At 36.4% G+C, this 14,544-nt stretch overlaps 3 protein-coding genes across 5 annotated transcripts in view; 2 read left to right on the top strand and 1 right to left on the bottom strand.

Moving 5' to 3' along the window:
* LOC307163038 (uncharacterized protein) overlaps positions 1–714 on the top strand; it is a 30,521-nt gene extending 29,807 nt beyond the window's left edge. Inside the window, exon 3 of the mRNA XM_079878853.1 lies at positions 637–714. Coding sequence (XP_079734979.1) covers positions 637–689 — 53 coding nt within the window. The 3' untranslated portion in view covers positions 690–714. The remainder of the gene's footprint in view (positions 1–636) is intronic.
* A 2,214-nt stretch (positions 715–2,928) lies between these two features.
* On the top strand, positions 2,929–5,560 carry LOC307162813 (uncharacterized protein). Of its 3 annotated transcripts, none has more exons than XM_079878451.1 (2): positions 2,929–3,060; positions 4,294–5,558. In XM_079878451.1, the coding sequence occupies exon 2, from the start codon at positions 4,363–4,365 to the stop codon at positions 5,494–5,496; it is 1,134 nt and encodes a 377-aa protein (XP_079734577.1). In that variant the 5' UTR covers positions 2,929–3,060; positions 4,294–4,362; the 3' UTR covers positions 5,497–5,558. The 3 variants fall into 3 exon arrangements, with proteins under 3 accessions (XP_079734577.1, XP_079734578.1, XP_079734579.1); XM_079878452.1 differs by having other exon boundaries at positions 2,976–3,055; positions 4,294–5,560; XM_079878453.1 differs by having other exon boundaries at positions 2,985–3,283; positions 4,294–5,560.
* Positions 5,561–7,564: 2,004 nt separating this feature from the next.
* Positions 7,565–14,544, bottom strand: vamp1a (vesicle associated membrane protein 1a). The gene is made up of 6 exons (XM_079878340.1): positions 14,470–14,544; positions 14,226–14,241; positions 13,005–13,123; positions 12,360–12,518; positions 9,380–9,431; positions 7,565–8,653 (listed from the first exon to the last, which is right to left on the bottom strand). The coding sequence occupies exons 3-6, from the start codon at positions 13,110–13,112 to the stop codon at positions 8,637–8,639; spliced, it is 336 nt and encodes a 111-aa protein (XP_079734466.1). The 5' UTR covers positions 13,113–13,123; positions 14,226–14,241; positions 14,470–14,544; the 3' UTR covers positions 7,565–8,636.

The following is a 14,544-nucleotide window of genomic DNA, read 5'->3' as shown; positions in this document are numbered from 1 at the left end:
TGAAATGTTGTGCAGTGGCCTGAAAATCAAAGCAAACCTGTATATATAAACCGTATTATATAATCTGCGTCACATTTTCTCCCAACCATATGTTCATGTCTTTTGTTCGATCAGTGCCTCAAACCATGAAACCAAACGGTTATGATTAAGTTATACGCAAAGCACAGGCTCTCTCCATAAAGTCCCCTGGATCTGAGTAGGCAAAGAGAAACAGTCCCACTCCTTTCTGCTGGGGTTTTGAGACATCAGATACGGAACATCAGCTTTCACCATCTGGTATGCAGTGGATTCGTTTGACAGGCACACCAGAAATCTGTTTCACAACGATTGAAATCAGCAGGTGGTCTCTTAATGTTATGTTTCAGACAAACACATGCAGGGTACCAAATAACCTTTTTTTTTCTACAGCATAAGACCCTCACCATTATCAAACATGAACTGGTGTGTGTATTTGCCTATATTTTGAGGAAAGCAATTTGTTCCTTAACAAATGTCTTGTTTTAAGATACGAGGCAGAGGAAATATACAATTTCACATTGTGTTTGGAAAGATGGGAACATAAAATGCTGAAGAAATCATTAGAAGTGAGATGAGGGCCATCAGTGCCTACAAACCACGTTCTTCTTTCCCATGCAGGGCCTGAAGGAGGTTTGCCAGCTTTTGATAATGAGGAATCTCACCATGCGTAATGGGGAACTTCGGCACCCATCAGAGACTATTTTCACATCTTGACAGTCATTTTCTAGTGCTTTTCTACACTGCGATGTGTTTAATGGAGGAGAGTCATTCTCAGGAAACATACAAATTCAGTCACAATATTTGATAGAATAGCAGCCCCATTCATCACCATACATTTTAATGGATTATGAAGTGCTGTACAAATCAATAAATACAATCAAAAGTAAATGTTACTCTTTTGTTGTCGTAGTTTTTTTTTTTTCTCTAAAATGCTTTATGCATTTAATTAGTCTCTCTTGAGCCCTGATATGCTGTAATATTTGCTTCCTTTAAAAAATAATGATTTGATCTTTCTGGCATCACATTTAAGGCAGTGACATTAAAAATAAAAACGCTGACAGCATAATTCAGATAAATGTATTCTTTATTAATATTCCATTCATTTATTCTTATATCGGCCTTTCTTTACAAAAAAAGAAAAGTATAATTAAAAGTTTTTATCACGTAAACTTAAAAGCTCAAGTGTATTTTCCAAGTACACTTTATGTGGTAAGTATTGTATATGATATTGTGTAATACTTCCTGGCACTTTTCAGTTTTTTTTAAGTTTATTTGGCTTATTGGATATTAGTTTATGGATATTTTTATTGAACACACTCTAAATTCAGTGCATATACTTAAAGTGAAATATATATATATATACACACACTAGTAAACTAAGTATAATATTAAGTTCACTTAAAGAAAACCTTTAAGTATACTTGCAGTAAAGCTATTATTAAACTAGTACATTTTACTGAAAGTATTCTTTAAAGTGTGCTTTCATAAACAAAAACGAAGTATATAACTAAATTAACAGTCTAAGTTAACTTTTTCTTTTTTATTGCAACTGCTTAGCTAAGTTTACTTAATAAAATTAACTTTATAAGGGAAGCTCTTCCTAAAGCTGACTTGTTACATAAACTTGAACATGAAGATAAGATAGTATGAAAGACATGGAGTATACCTTAAAAATCCATAGTACGTGAAAAATGTATTTAGACTGTATATATTGAGGAATCACAACTTAGCAGAATAGGCTATTTACAATTATCTCAATCAAATACAAGTATTGGCAAATATAAGCCAAGTATTCTTGAGTAGGCTAGGTCTATAATGTCTATGCTGAGTCTGACTTGTGACTGTGCCTTTATACTTTTCATTTTTTTTTATTCTTTCATTTTATTATTATGTATCTTCTTGTAATAGACCTATGTGTGCACTAGTCTGGAAGCTTCATTACCAAGAAAAAATCCTTTGTCGGTTTCAGTTAAAGGAGATTGACAGTATACTCTCTTATTTTTAGTTTAAAAGAAGTATAGGCCTACTAATAGCACACTTAGCTATATATAACTCTAAAAAAAAAAAATGCTGGGTTGTTTCAACCCATGTTTGGGTCAAATATGGACAGACAATTTTAAACCCGGCGGTTGAATTTGAATGTAAACAACCCAGCATTTTTACAGTAGCTTATACTGTGTGCATGTGTGTCTGTATACACACACACACACATATAAATTAGTTTATGCTTTTAGAGAATTTTTTATTGTGGTAAATCTGTTTATGGGCAAATTATTTACCATAAAAGATAGTGATTAAACAATTTATTTACTACTATATATTTAGCCTACTATTTACGTATATTATTTCTATGATTATTATGATTATTTTACCCCTTGTAATGTTTCAGCTGTTTTGTTTCAGCAAGTTTCAACCAGAACCCTCTCCCTGAAATCCCGCCCCCAAGACATGCCAGCAAACCGGATGTTCGCAAAGCGAAACGCGGCAAATGATTGAAAAGAGAATAGTGCGTTTCTCATTGGCTAAAAAGGGCGGCAACTCTTTTTGTGTGTGTGTTTAGAGAGAGACGTGAAATCTCAAGCCATTTTGCTATATCTGTCAGACAATAGGTGCATTTGACATGTTATTCAACAAATGTCTTAAAAAAAATAAAGATAGGCCTTAAAAAAACACTTTTGCACGTTACTTGTCAGCAACTCATAACTGGAATTATTGTATCCTTGAGGTCTTTAGCTATACTGTAATATAGCTTAAATGATCTGGATCTGTCACATTACATTCACAGTTTCACACAAACACAACTTGTTTATTTGTTTATTTAATTTAACTCATTCATTCATTCTTCGCGCTTGCGCACTCCAGTACAGAGGGCGGCGCTGTGCCATGAACCGTCGGCGCCGAGCGAGAGACGAGGAAGAACAGGCATTGCCTTTCAAATAATCACAGTCGCCCGCCCACTGTCCGATGCTGTTTGCATCGAAAATATTGTCGAATGCATGAAAAAGATCATCTCTGCTGTTGTGAAAGCGCTTTACGAGTAAGGTGCGTTGTGTTTCGAATATTTGCCGATTTTTAATATCGAACGAATGAAAGCCGTCTCTTTTTCCATTGAAAAGTTGTCTTAGTCGGGTTAGCAGGCAGCTAACAAAAATCGCCAGTGCCTCACATTTTACCTGGAACTACAAAAGCTCGCGGGCTTCACTGTACATGATGGCAGCCAGTCTACAGCATCCGCTCTTTTATGCGTGTCATACTGCATGAAATCGTGTGTATTTCGAAATTATTCTCACAAATTTTGCGTTATTTCTCCATATATTTTTAAAAGCAAGTAGAATGTTATCGTCAATATTTTTTTGTAATATGTAAGATCTCGCGGTATAAAACGATGCATTTTTTTCCTGCTGTAATAAAGATGTCCATTTGCATCCATTAAGCATGCATGAAGTACGCTAGCAACGCGCTTGAACTTCTGTAGCGTGTTCTGTTGTAAATACTGTGATGGGTTTTTTCTATTGTCTTGTGTCTTCAAACAGCGCTACAAAAGATTCGGTCAGTTTTAAATAAACTGCTCCCAGAATTATAAAAAAAAATCACCAGTGCACCTCATACCCCTTCCATTCTTATAAAATATTTTTCAGTGAGTGCATTTCTATATTTAAATACTTGTCTATATTTAAAATTAATGTAGACAGTTTTGCTCTTTGATTCTCAGCTAAAGTACTCCATTTAATTTGGTTGAGAAACTTAATTTACTTCCGTGTTTTACTAGGAATACTATGAATAGTTTTTTTACTATAATATAATAGTATCAACATAGTTATTTTTTTTTTATGAATAAACTAAATAAATGAATTCAGTGAAGTTGTACAATGACTCCCCAAACACTGCAGCCATGTCCAAATCATCTTATTTATATTAAAATATTGTAAATAAATATAGTTTTGTGGCCTGTAAAGTCTAATAATGTTTAAATGTTTTCAAATGTGCTTTTTTCCTTTCATTTAATTTTCATCTGGCTAGGTCTGCAGTAAATTATTTATCTTCTCAAATAAAGTTTGAGAAAACAAAAATAAAGTAGGTTCATTGAGGTTGGTGTATGAAACTAGATTTCTCCCCCATGAACGTAAAAACATCTTTAATTTGTGTTGTCAAATGGTAAATTCCGGATTTGGAGGGAAAACAATGTGAGGTTATTGAAAGTTCTCTGTTCAAGCATTTAATTCAAATGTTTTGCGTCTTCATGTAAAACCTTTTTTTCCCTCTCGTTGTTTTCAGAATCTCAGCACCAAATAGACAAGTGTGGCACTGATACGCCTGAAGTTGGGAGCGAGAAGCAACGCCGTGATGGAGGTTGAGAATAAAGAAGGATCTGAGAGCCCTCTGCCCAACGGCAGCACCCATCCACCCAAACGTGGAAGAGGCAGACCACGAGGGTCGCTCAATAAGAAGTTCACTGCAGAGAAAGCGCCGACACACAATGCCAGGCCATCGAAAAAGGTGGACTTCTTTTCTCCCGACATAGTCTTAAAGAACAAGGTGAAGAAACGTGGTCGACCAAAGAAGATAAAAATGCCCGGTAGGCCGAGAAAGATCCCTCTCACGCCTGAGGAGGAATCAGAGAGACTTAACAGGTTGAGTTTACAACGCAAGCGAAAACTGTCAAAACCCCTCGGGAGACCCCGCATTCATCCCATCGCAGAAGGCCCCAAAGAAAAAAGGGGAAGAGGAAGACCTCGCAAATCTGGCGATCAGGCAAGTAGTGGCGAAATCAGCCTTGACGCTAATGGCTCTCCACGAAAGAGAGGGAGGCCGATGGGCACAATGAAGAGGAAGAGGGGTCGGCCCGCAGGTTCTGCCAAGATTCCCTCAGACGACGGGACCCCAAAAAGGAGAGGCCGCCCTCCAGGCTCGGCCAACAAGGTGAAGAAGATTCAGCGGGCCGACGGAACTCCTCGAAAGAGGGGCCGACCCCCAGGCTCTGGCACCAAACCGAAGATCATTCGACGGAACGCAGACGGCACTCCTCGAAAGAGGGGCCGGCCTCCAGGTTCTGGAAAGAAAGTCAAGATTGTCGAAAAGAAAGTCGGAGATGTTCCCCGCAAGAGAGGCCGACCACCTGGTTCAGGCAAAATCAAGGCTCGCACCTCAGAAGGTGGAGACGCAGAAGGGGCGAACGCCGACGGCGCCGCCCCACGCCGTAAGAGAGGTCGTCCAAGCAAAGTCAGACTGGCGGTCGTGCTCGAAAAACTCCCCTCGGCGTCACCGGAGGACGAAGAAGAGGAGACCGACGCGCCCTCTCCCAAACAGTCCCGCACCTCCGACGACTCGTCGCAAAATCAGAACGATGAAGAAGAGACCAGGGCGAGCGAGAACGACGCAGACCCTGAAGACGAAGAGGAAGACGACGCCATCGACTGTTCAAAAGTGAACAACACTAGTGAGAACGAGATGGTGGGCAAATTCAAAAAAAAGAAATGAAAAGATAGGGGGGGGGGGCTTCATTGAAAATTGGTGGGTATATTTTTCGAAGGGTTTTAATAGGCTATGTCAATAATGTTTTTGCAATTTTTTTTTTTTTTTTTAAATCTGATAAGTGTGCTTTTGGTGTTGCCTGCCATGCCAGACTGTATTGTTTTCCTCTTTCTTTTTAAGCTCATTATTAACCGAAATGTTTGCTCACAATGTGATGGAGCACAATTGATTTATTTTATTATTATTATTATTATTATTATTATTATTTTGCATGGGGAAAAAAATTGCTAAATTTTTAAGCATGCAAAATCGAAGGACAAGTATGTAGCCTGTTAACATCACGGGATCCTAAAAGATGATGCACAATTAACGGTTCCATTGAAAACGTTACCATGCTAAGCACACCTTATTTGTTACCAATGGTTTGTGCCAACAATTTCAAAGCAACTACCAAACCAGACTGTTTCAGATGTACTGTCTTCATACCTGCACAGTAGTCCGTGTGCACAGGCTCTTAAACTCAAGGCTTTTTAATTCAAATCGCCCAGATGGTTTTAATTTGATGTAGTAGCGGCTGTGGAAAAATCTGCGGCTTTTTGATGACGGTTAAGTGCGTCTTTGCTGTAGTTTTATTTCTTTTATCATCGTTCATACTTCAACTCTGTAAAGCCAATCCCGCCGAGTTCAGTGTTTTATAGTGAAACAGTCTCATTTTCTACTTTTTATCATCCGAGTTGCCTGATAGTTTGGTCATTTATAGGTGTCGAGTGCTTAGTTTACTACACCCCCTCATTTTTTTGCTCAAATAATGTGATTGCTTCTTTAAGACATGCCTTTGTTTTTCCAAATGTGAATACATTCATATTCTGCTTTGACAAGTCTTCATGGGTCCTGATTTAAAAAATGTCATATGTTTGGCTTTTTATATACATCTCTTGTCTTTTTGAACTTTTTCTCATTTAACCAGTTTTTTTTCCCTCTTGATTTGCTTAGTTTGTGTAAAACCGTATAGATTTCTCTTGTTATAAACTGTAGATCTTGTCTTGATTAATTTTCATGTATTATTTAGTTTTAATCTGTATGTACCAGTAGATGCTGAAAACAGATTGTTTTAGCAGAAATCATGCATCTAGAAGTGTTTTCATGTTAATAAAACCTGTTACGGTTTCCGACATGATGGTTCAATAGACGTTATGTGCATTTCATGTACACGCTTTCTAATTAGGTTTCTCATCTGTGCTGTAGTACGAAACATTTCTGTATCGCCGCTTTGTATGAATCATTTCACTTTGTGATTTGAATGAGCATTGTTGCAGATTAATAACCAATTAAACCATACCATATTCACCAAGCCTTGTCGTGACATTCATTTATGAATTTTGCACGTGGAAGTGACTTTCCTTCAGTTTCCCAAATAAAAACTACAGACGGGGAGGAGCAAGTAACAGCATCAGCACTTTATTAGAATCAGCACATGGTGGGCAAGCAGACATGCTTTAAAATGAACCACTAGTTAGCAGCTTAGCTTCAAATGATCAGGGACAGGGTGTTATTTTATGCAGCTCTGCAGCACATATTTACAAATGAATAGTTTGCATAAAACACAATGTATTCAGGAGTTTTTTGTTGTTTTTTTTGAAGAGAATGACATTCACTGCCCTGCATTAGGTTTGCAATTTGGGTTAATGCTTAATGTAGGGGATGTTATTCACACAGATGGTACACATCAATAAGAGCAAATATTCTTAGATTTAGGTGCTGGACAATATGTCCTTAATACCAAAACAAAAAAAAAGTCCTCTCACAATCTTAATGAACTTACAATCATTATAACGAAGGTGGTTAAAGTGCCCATGTATATTTAACACAAACACATGCAGAGGTACATCCCTGAACATTGTCGTCTCCAGTGCTGATTACGTATCCGCTTCCCACACTGAATCCCAAATATTTACAAAGACATTAAATCACATTATCAGTTATCTTCCAAGTTTGCATATCAGTAGTTGTTCATTCAACCTAAAACATCATGGTGCCAGTAAAGTCAGGAGAAGTTTAACACTCGTTTTACCCATTTATCGGTCACGTTTTGTTAAGACGTGGACCACACTGTCACACGAAATCTCAAATATAGAAATATTAATAAATAAAAAATAGAACACAGTAAAAATCTCAAACCAAATTTCAGTCACATTATTTTATATTGTGGTCACTGCTAAAATCTTAAATCTCCATATATAGTGAGATTGATTGATGATATTCCATTGATATTACGTTTTTTTCCCCCCATTCCTGTTTGTTCCTCCAGACTCCACTGATCTGGCTGACATGAACAGTGCATCAAAGAGCAAAAGTGTCGATTTATGACCAGACTCAAGTCGACTGCAGACTCCTACAACTTGCCTCACTTTTTAAATGTGAAAATTAATTATAAAATTGCATCATCCAAGAAATGTTTAACATTATGATGTGGAAGGAAATACCCTATCTTTAAGACATTTAATACACATAGTAACTGCTCTATTTAAAGTCATTCAGGTTTTTGCAGGAAATCAGGTATGTTAGGAAATTTATATGGAGGAGGGCTAAAACAATAAAAAACCAAGGCTAATTATTTTTTTTACTTCCTGTAACTTCTCATTGCAGTTGCACTTTGTTAATACCGTAATGATAGGATCACAACAGTTGTTTCTGGGTAAACTAGTACACTTTTGTTTTGTTTTTTGTGCATAAATGCATGACTTGATCCTAAACTCAAATTGATCTTTGTGTTTCGTTCTCCCTCTTTAGTTATTCATGGGTTCATTTGGACAACGCTAGAAACCTATATTATTGCATCACCCATTGTTTTTGCCTTGAAAAGGACCAACGCATTCTCCAATCCAAAACCGTACGTAGATAGTCCTAACCGAAGGAGTTTTTGAGTAAGCTCGGGCACAGTTGCAAAGCACTCAAGAGAGGTACAAAGAAATGCAGTGACAGACAAAGGGAGGGAGAGGCACTGCGTCAATGACTGCACACGCACGCACACACACACTCATACACACGGTGGATTCAATGAAAGGCATTGGTGGGGAAAAAAGGGGGGGGGGGGTGGAGTTCACACAAAGCCAGAGTCTCCTGTCCTTGTGTGTCCCACGAGAGGCTCAGTAGTAGAAGTACACTGGAAAAAGACAAGAAAAGAGAAATAAATCATTGAAATTAGTTAGTCCAGGCTGATTCAGGAAGAAATTAGGCTTTTAAATTTGATGCATAAATCTAGGGCTTATTTATAAAACGTGCGTACAGACAGAATTGACCTTAGAGTGCGCGTAAGTCCACGCCAACGTTCAGATTTTTTAAAACGGTTTGACGTGGTCGAAGTGCTGCAAGTATTTGGAAATCTAAGCAAACTTGCCGCTTCTGAAGTAAAGCATTTGGACGTTGACATCTGCTCATTTATATGCAAATGACATTAATTAGGGGGCGTTTACAAGGCGGAGATCTGAAACCATTCAGATGTGCACAATTTCAAGATCATATGCGATTTATAGATTTCACATCTGGAAAAGTTTTTTTGGTGCATGCGTTCACTTCTCTGAATCACACATTCACATTTGAGAGATGATCTTAGATCAAATGTAGGATGGTTTCGAGGCTACATTTTAAAAGTAAGTGATCTTAATAAGATCAGTATTTGCTTGAAGCAGCTGCAACACAAGATTTGTTCTTCTTACTAATGCTATAACATGTATGACTTAATACGCCCATAAATAATTCTTAATCTCAGATCAAAATGCAAGATGGCAAAACATCTTATGCTGGGAATAAAAGAAAATTAAGATTCAAATTTTTACTGTAAATCAGCCAACACTGGTGTTTGTGGAATTGCATTATAGTTTCTACTCACTGAAAAGGATGCCCACCAAGATGACCCCAATAATTCCCATCATGATCATCATCTGTGAAATAAAAAGAACAAAATAGGGAAATACATTAAAACTCTAAAGATGAAAAGCTAACGAATCAATTCTGTTTCAATCAATTCTGTTAATAAATACAATACAATTTTGTATCTCTTTTTTTAGAGCGATAAATTTATAGAACTTTATTTTAAGGTGTGCTTGTTACAGTGTAATTATACAATAATATAAGTTTAATTAAGTACGTGTACTTACTGTAGGGGTAGGGTCAGGATCAGGGATTGGTTTAGGGTTAGTTGCATGTAATTATGCATAATTGACTGTTATTCCTATAATAATGTAACGTGCAACAAGGACACTGTAAAATAAATTGTTACCCATTAGAATTCCAAAATGAAGATGATAATTTATTTAAGATAAAATGTTTTTAATCAAACAATTAGCTGTTCAGCTACAACATAGATACCTTTAGATACATTTTAAATAAATAAAAATAAATACACTAGTGCTGTCAAATCGATTAATCACATCTAACATAAAGGTTTGAAAACACATATATATATATATATATATATATATAATTGTGTGTGTGTGTGTGCACATACACACACATATGTATTATGTATTACATATTATATATTTACAAACTTTTATGTTAGATGCGATTAATTGCAATTAATCGATTTGAAGGCACTAAAATAAAGAAATAATATTAATAATATTAATATTAAATCAAGGAAATAATATTTAAATTAATTGTAATATACATTTAGTTTCTTTAAAATATTTATTTTGTTTTTAAGACATTCATTAGAATATTAATTTGAGTACTTTAGATAAAAAAAAAAAACATGTTCCTATATCAGTGCTGTACAAGTTATTAGATTATAAATATTTTTATTTATCCAGCAGTTTACATTACATGTGACAGAGAAGAATAACATTTCTTTTTATGAATTATAGGCACATTTTTGATCGATTCCTTAATTGTTTTTATTTTATCTTTGAAAAAAAAAAGGGTACGATACTAAAACATTTTTAAAGCATCTTTCCATTTTCCCTTTTCCTAGTTACATTTTTCTATTTCATCTTTTGGGAAGAGTATGACATGCTATACACCACGTAAAACTGTTTTAAACGGCATTTTAAAAATGATTTTGCATGCAGCTTTTCTGACCTCATATTAACAGAGAACGTGGAACATTTATACTTTTCACTTTTCATTTGTCACACCGCAGACAATTTAAAATGCTATTTAATAAATACATAAATAACCATAAAGACCTATATGAATGCAGATTAGCTTTAAGAATCAACATTTCTCCTTCACAAGGATGTGCTCCACTAAAAACACAGAGAAAAGTTACAAAAAGAAAGGCTTCAGTAAGAGTAAAGAAATGCACAAAGGAGAGAGAATAATTAAGCAATCTGGTTTGGAAAGGCGGGACAGGATGAGTGAGATTAAAAGTGGGACGTTTCCATAAAAAGAGGAGGATCTGTGGATACGGAATGAGACAGGGATATGGGAAAGGGAATGAGAGAGGAGGAGCGAAAGGGAATTATTAGAGCAGGTTACATCACAAATCACGTCTGAGTTTTAATCCAGAAAGGCTGTAATCCAGATTGGGACTAGAAGCCTCCTCCCCCACCCCGCTCAGAGATGCGATTGGACGGGCAGCTGTTCGGCCATCTGGGCCGGGAGGTGGGGGGTTGGTGGAAGGGAGCAATGAATTTATTCTATCTGGAGGGGTGTGAGGTGAGGGGGGAGCTTATAAATCTATGCCGAGGGAATGGATTGACAGATAGCTGGATGGAGAGATAAAAAAGTAATATGTAAAAGTGAGGCTGTCAGAGGACCAATGCAGGCTTGTACAAGATGTCACATATCAGAAGTGTGACATCTCTATTTAAAGGAATTTAGGAAATTAAATTATAAATGAATTCTCTATTTATAATCAAAAAATATTTAAATATTTAGATCCAAGTCATGCTCCAAAAAAGCTCTTTCTATTAATAGATGATTCATGGAATTATACGGGTAAATTATTAAAGATTGACGGTAACTTCCTGATCGTCTCAGGAGTGGCGGAACTCATTGTGCTACTGCAGTATCTAAGCTTGCGTCACAACTGCAACTCGCCTAATATATCTCGAACGCTGGCCAGCGCTGTGACTTATGGGCCGGGCTGCATTCAGGTTATGTCGAAAATGAGAACGCTCCTGCTTTAGTGTTGAGTCAGCAGAGCCATCTTTACTGCTGGCAATATAGAAACACCAAAGCAAAGGAGACACTGTTTATTTTATTAGTTTATATCAATACTAGTTATTGATGCTAAACTATAACTCCATAGGGTTAATCCATAGGTTAGTCTAATATAATCATTTCGATTTTTTAAATCTTATTCAGTATTACAAGTGAACAAACAATTTTAAGCCAATGAATTTCTGTGTAGATACTATTTTAATATTATTGATGTACTATTATAGTTTTATTAATATTTCGATTTTTTTAGTTTTAGTTTTTTGCTTTCATTTTAATTTTAGTTCACGTTTTAGTAATTTTGTAGTGTGTTTTTGTCATTTTTATAATAATAATAAAAAATTCTAATTAGTTTTAGTTTTAGTTATTTTAGTACATCAAGTTAAACTAAATGGAAAATTAAAATTATTTCAAGCAACACATTTTTTATGGTTTTAGTTTTAGTTTAAGTTAACTACAATAACCCTGATCTTTCGTAAACCTCTTATGTTTTCCGCATTGAAGTGAATGTGACAGCTTACATAACGGTTTACAAATACATTTTGCTTATGTTTCATGAATGAGGTCAAATCTCTATTTAGTGATTTAATTCTAACAGAGTGAATGTATATAGGTATCTTAAAATGATTTAAATAAAATGCGACTTGAGGTCAAAGACTCCAGATGTAAATAAACAGACCCGAGCAGCTAAATTTCCCAGAGCGCACCTTCATATTCTTCCACCAGTACTTGTTTTTCAGTTTAGCGGCACTGCTCTCAAACTGTGATGCTCCGGCCTGCAGCGCATCCGCCCGGTCGTCCAGTTCTGAGAGCTTCTGATCTCTTTCCAGAACCTTGTCCACATTCACACGCATGATGTCAACCACCTGAACACATTTACAGAAGACAGACACAGACATCAGCAGCATGACATCAGAGATTCAATGTGAAATTGAAAGTCACTTAGAACGGAAATTTCTTAATGTCTTCAGACACTAAACATTGAAAGCAGTCTAGGATGAATATTGTATGAGAGTCTGGCTAGTACCTCAAAATTGTACTTCATGAAATGTTTATGGTTCCAAGAAAGTCCTACTAATAGTCCATCTAGCTTTGATAGCTTTGACTCTCTGACTCCCTCACTGCTACAATCGACAGTTTACTAATGTCACGTCCATGTCCATGTTTCCTTGAACCATAGGCCTCTACTCAAGGTCCAACATTTATGCCCACTGTGAAGAATATCTCTATCTTTGTCTCAGTTTTATTATAGCAATTTCTGTTTTTATATTTCTAAATGTTACTCTTTTTTTGAAATTCACCTCATCCTACTTGTTCAGTATCTTATTTGAGGTCACATTGACAGGGTTTACCTCATCCACTTGGGCCTGTGTCTGTTGGAGACGACGGTTGCTGGAGAGATTGGGAGGTCCGGCAGGTGCGCCCCCCTCAACCCTCTGGGGCAGGGTTTGCAGCAGCATCCGGGGCAGACCTGATGGAAGAGGAGAAAGGGGTTGAGACGGCATATGTTTTAGCCTTTCTCTGCACCACTGGCTCTGCAAAGGGCTTATTCAGAGACTTGTAAAATGTTCAGTCATTTTAAACAAATATTAGGCTACATCCTGTCAGTTTTAGACTATGTCATGTCATTAATTTGAATCATTTAATTTGAATTGGGCCTAAATTCAGTAGGCCATGATGCGGTAACGCTCATTGATAAAAGCCTGATAGATGTGACATTGACATTGGAAAGACATTGTCAATGAAATTTTTTTATTAAATGATATAAGCCTACAAGTTTTATTTAGGTTTATTTGAGTTTTATTGAATTATACTGTATCACATTTAGCCTTAAAAAAGCTTTATAAGCTCCCAAACGATTATTTGAAGTTTTATTTGAAAAAAAAAAAAAACAACCGTCAAAGCGAGGCTAGTCAGAAAATGCTAAATAAACACACAAGTCGTGTTCACATCTGTAAACACAGACACAGAAGTTGCTCGAGCACTTTGGTTGGATTAGTATTGGATATATATCGATAAATACATACCACAATAATTAACTTTAGTGTTTTGTTTAAAACGCATTTGAAGATTTTGTAGGCCTATGTGAATGAGATAGGCCTAACTGTCTTATACGGGCGTTGGAAATCGATATGGGTTGCGCGAGACGATCATCTAGCATCATCGAACAGCCAAATCGCACAGTTTAATGCAGATAAGTTTTATGTATGCCTGCTGTACGACCCTGATTTAATAGCATTCTCGATGCAGTTTCCCCTAAATTCCGATAGATGGAGCAGAGCACTAAAGTCTAGGCAAATTATGATGTATCAGCTCTAAAATCTGAGATTTTGCGGTGCTTTAACGAACTGTCTAGAAAATAACCTTAGACGCTGAATTACTTTTGCTAAATGTAATAAAGAGAACACAATAAAAATAAAATAAAAATATAAAAAACATTTTAATACCCCAACTATATATAGCCTATTGCATACATCTCAGGTATAAAACGTCATTTAAAAACAAAAATTCAATAAATACTGAGTTTTTGTTTTTAAGTGTATTTAAATACAGTAGAAATACAGTGCACTCACATTTTGTTGGCAGGTGCTTAATAAAACAGATCGTCGTCACCGAGATGCGGAGAGAGAGAGAGGACAGAGGATTAGTAGTCAAAAGCCAAACTTCCTATATTGACGATAAAAACACACATAAGGAAGAAAACCCCTATATATCCCTCGTAATAAACTCTATATCAGTGCTGTATATAATATTCCCATGAGGATGGAATCATGAAGCGATGTCTAGACCGCGTCATCACAAAAAGTGCTGCATTACCGAAAGAGCCTCAGGCGACCAAAGCCTCGAAACACAAATCCAATCTTCTGTATGAAGAGCTTCCTTCAGTTTTTC

The sequence above is a fragment of the Squalius cephalus genome (genome assembly GCF_949319135.1).
Source record: "Squalius cephalus genome assembly, chromosome: 8".
Lineage (NCBI taxonomy): Eukaryota > Metazoa > Chordata > Actinopteri > Cypriniformes > Leuciscidae > Squalius > Squalius cephalus.
The sequence above is the reverse complement of the archived record's forward strand: the minus strand, read 5'-3'. Positions and strand labels throughout refer to the sequence as shown.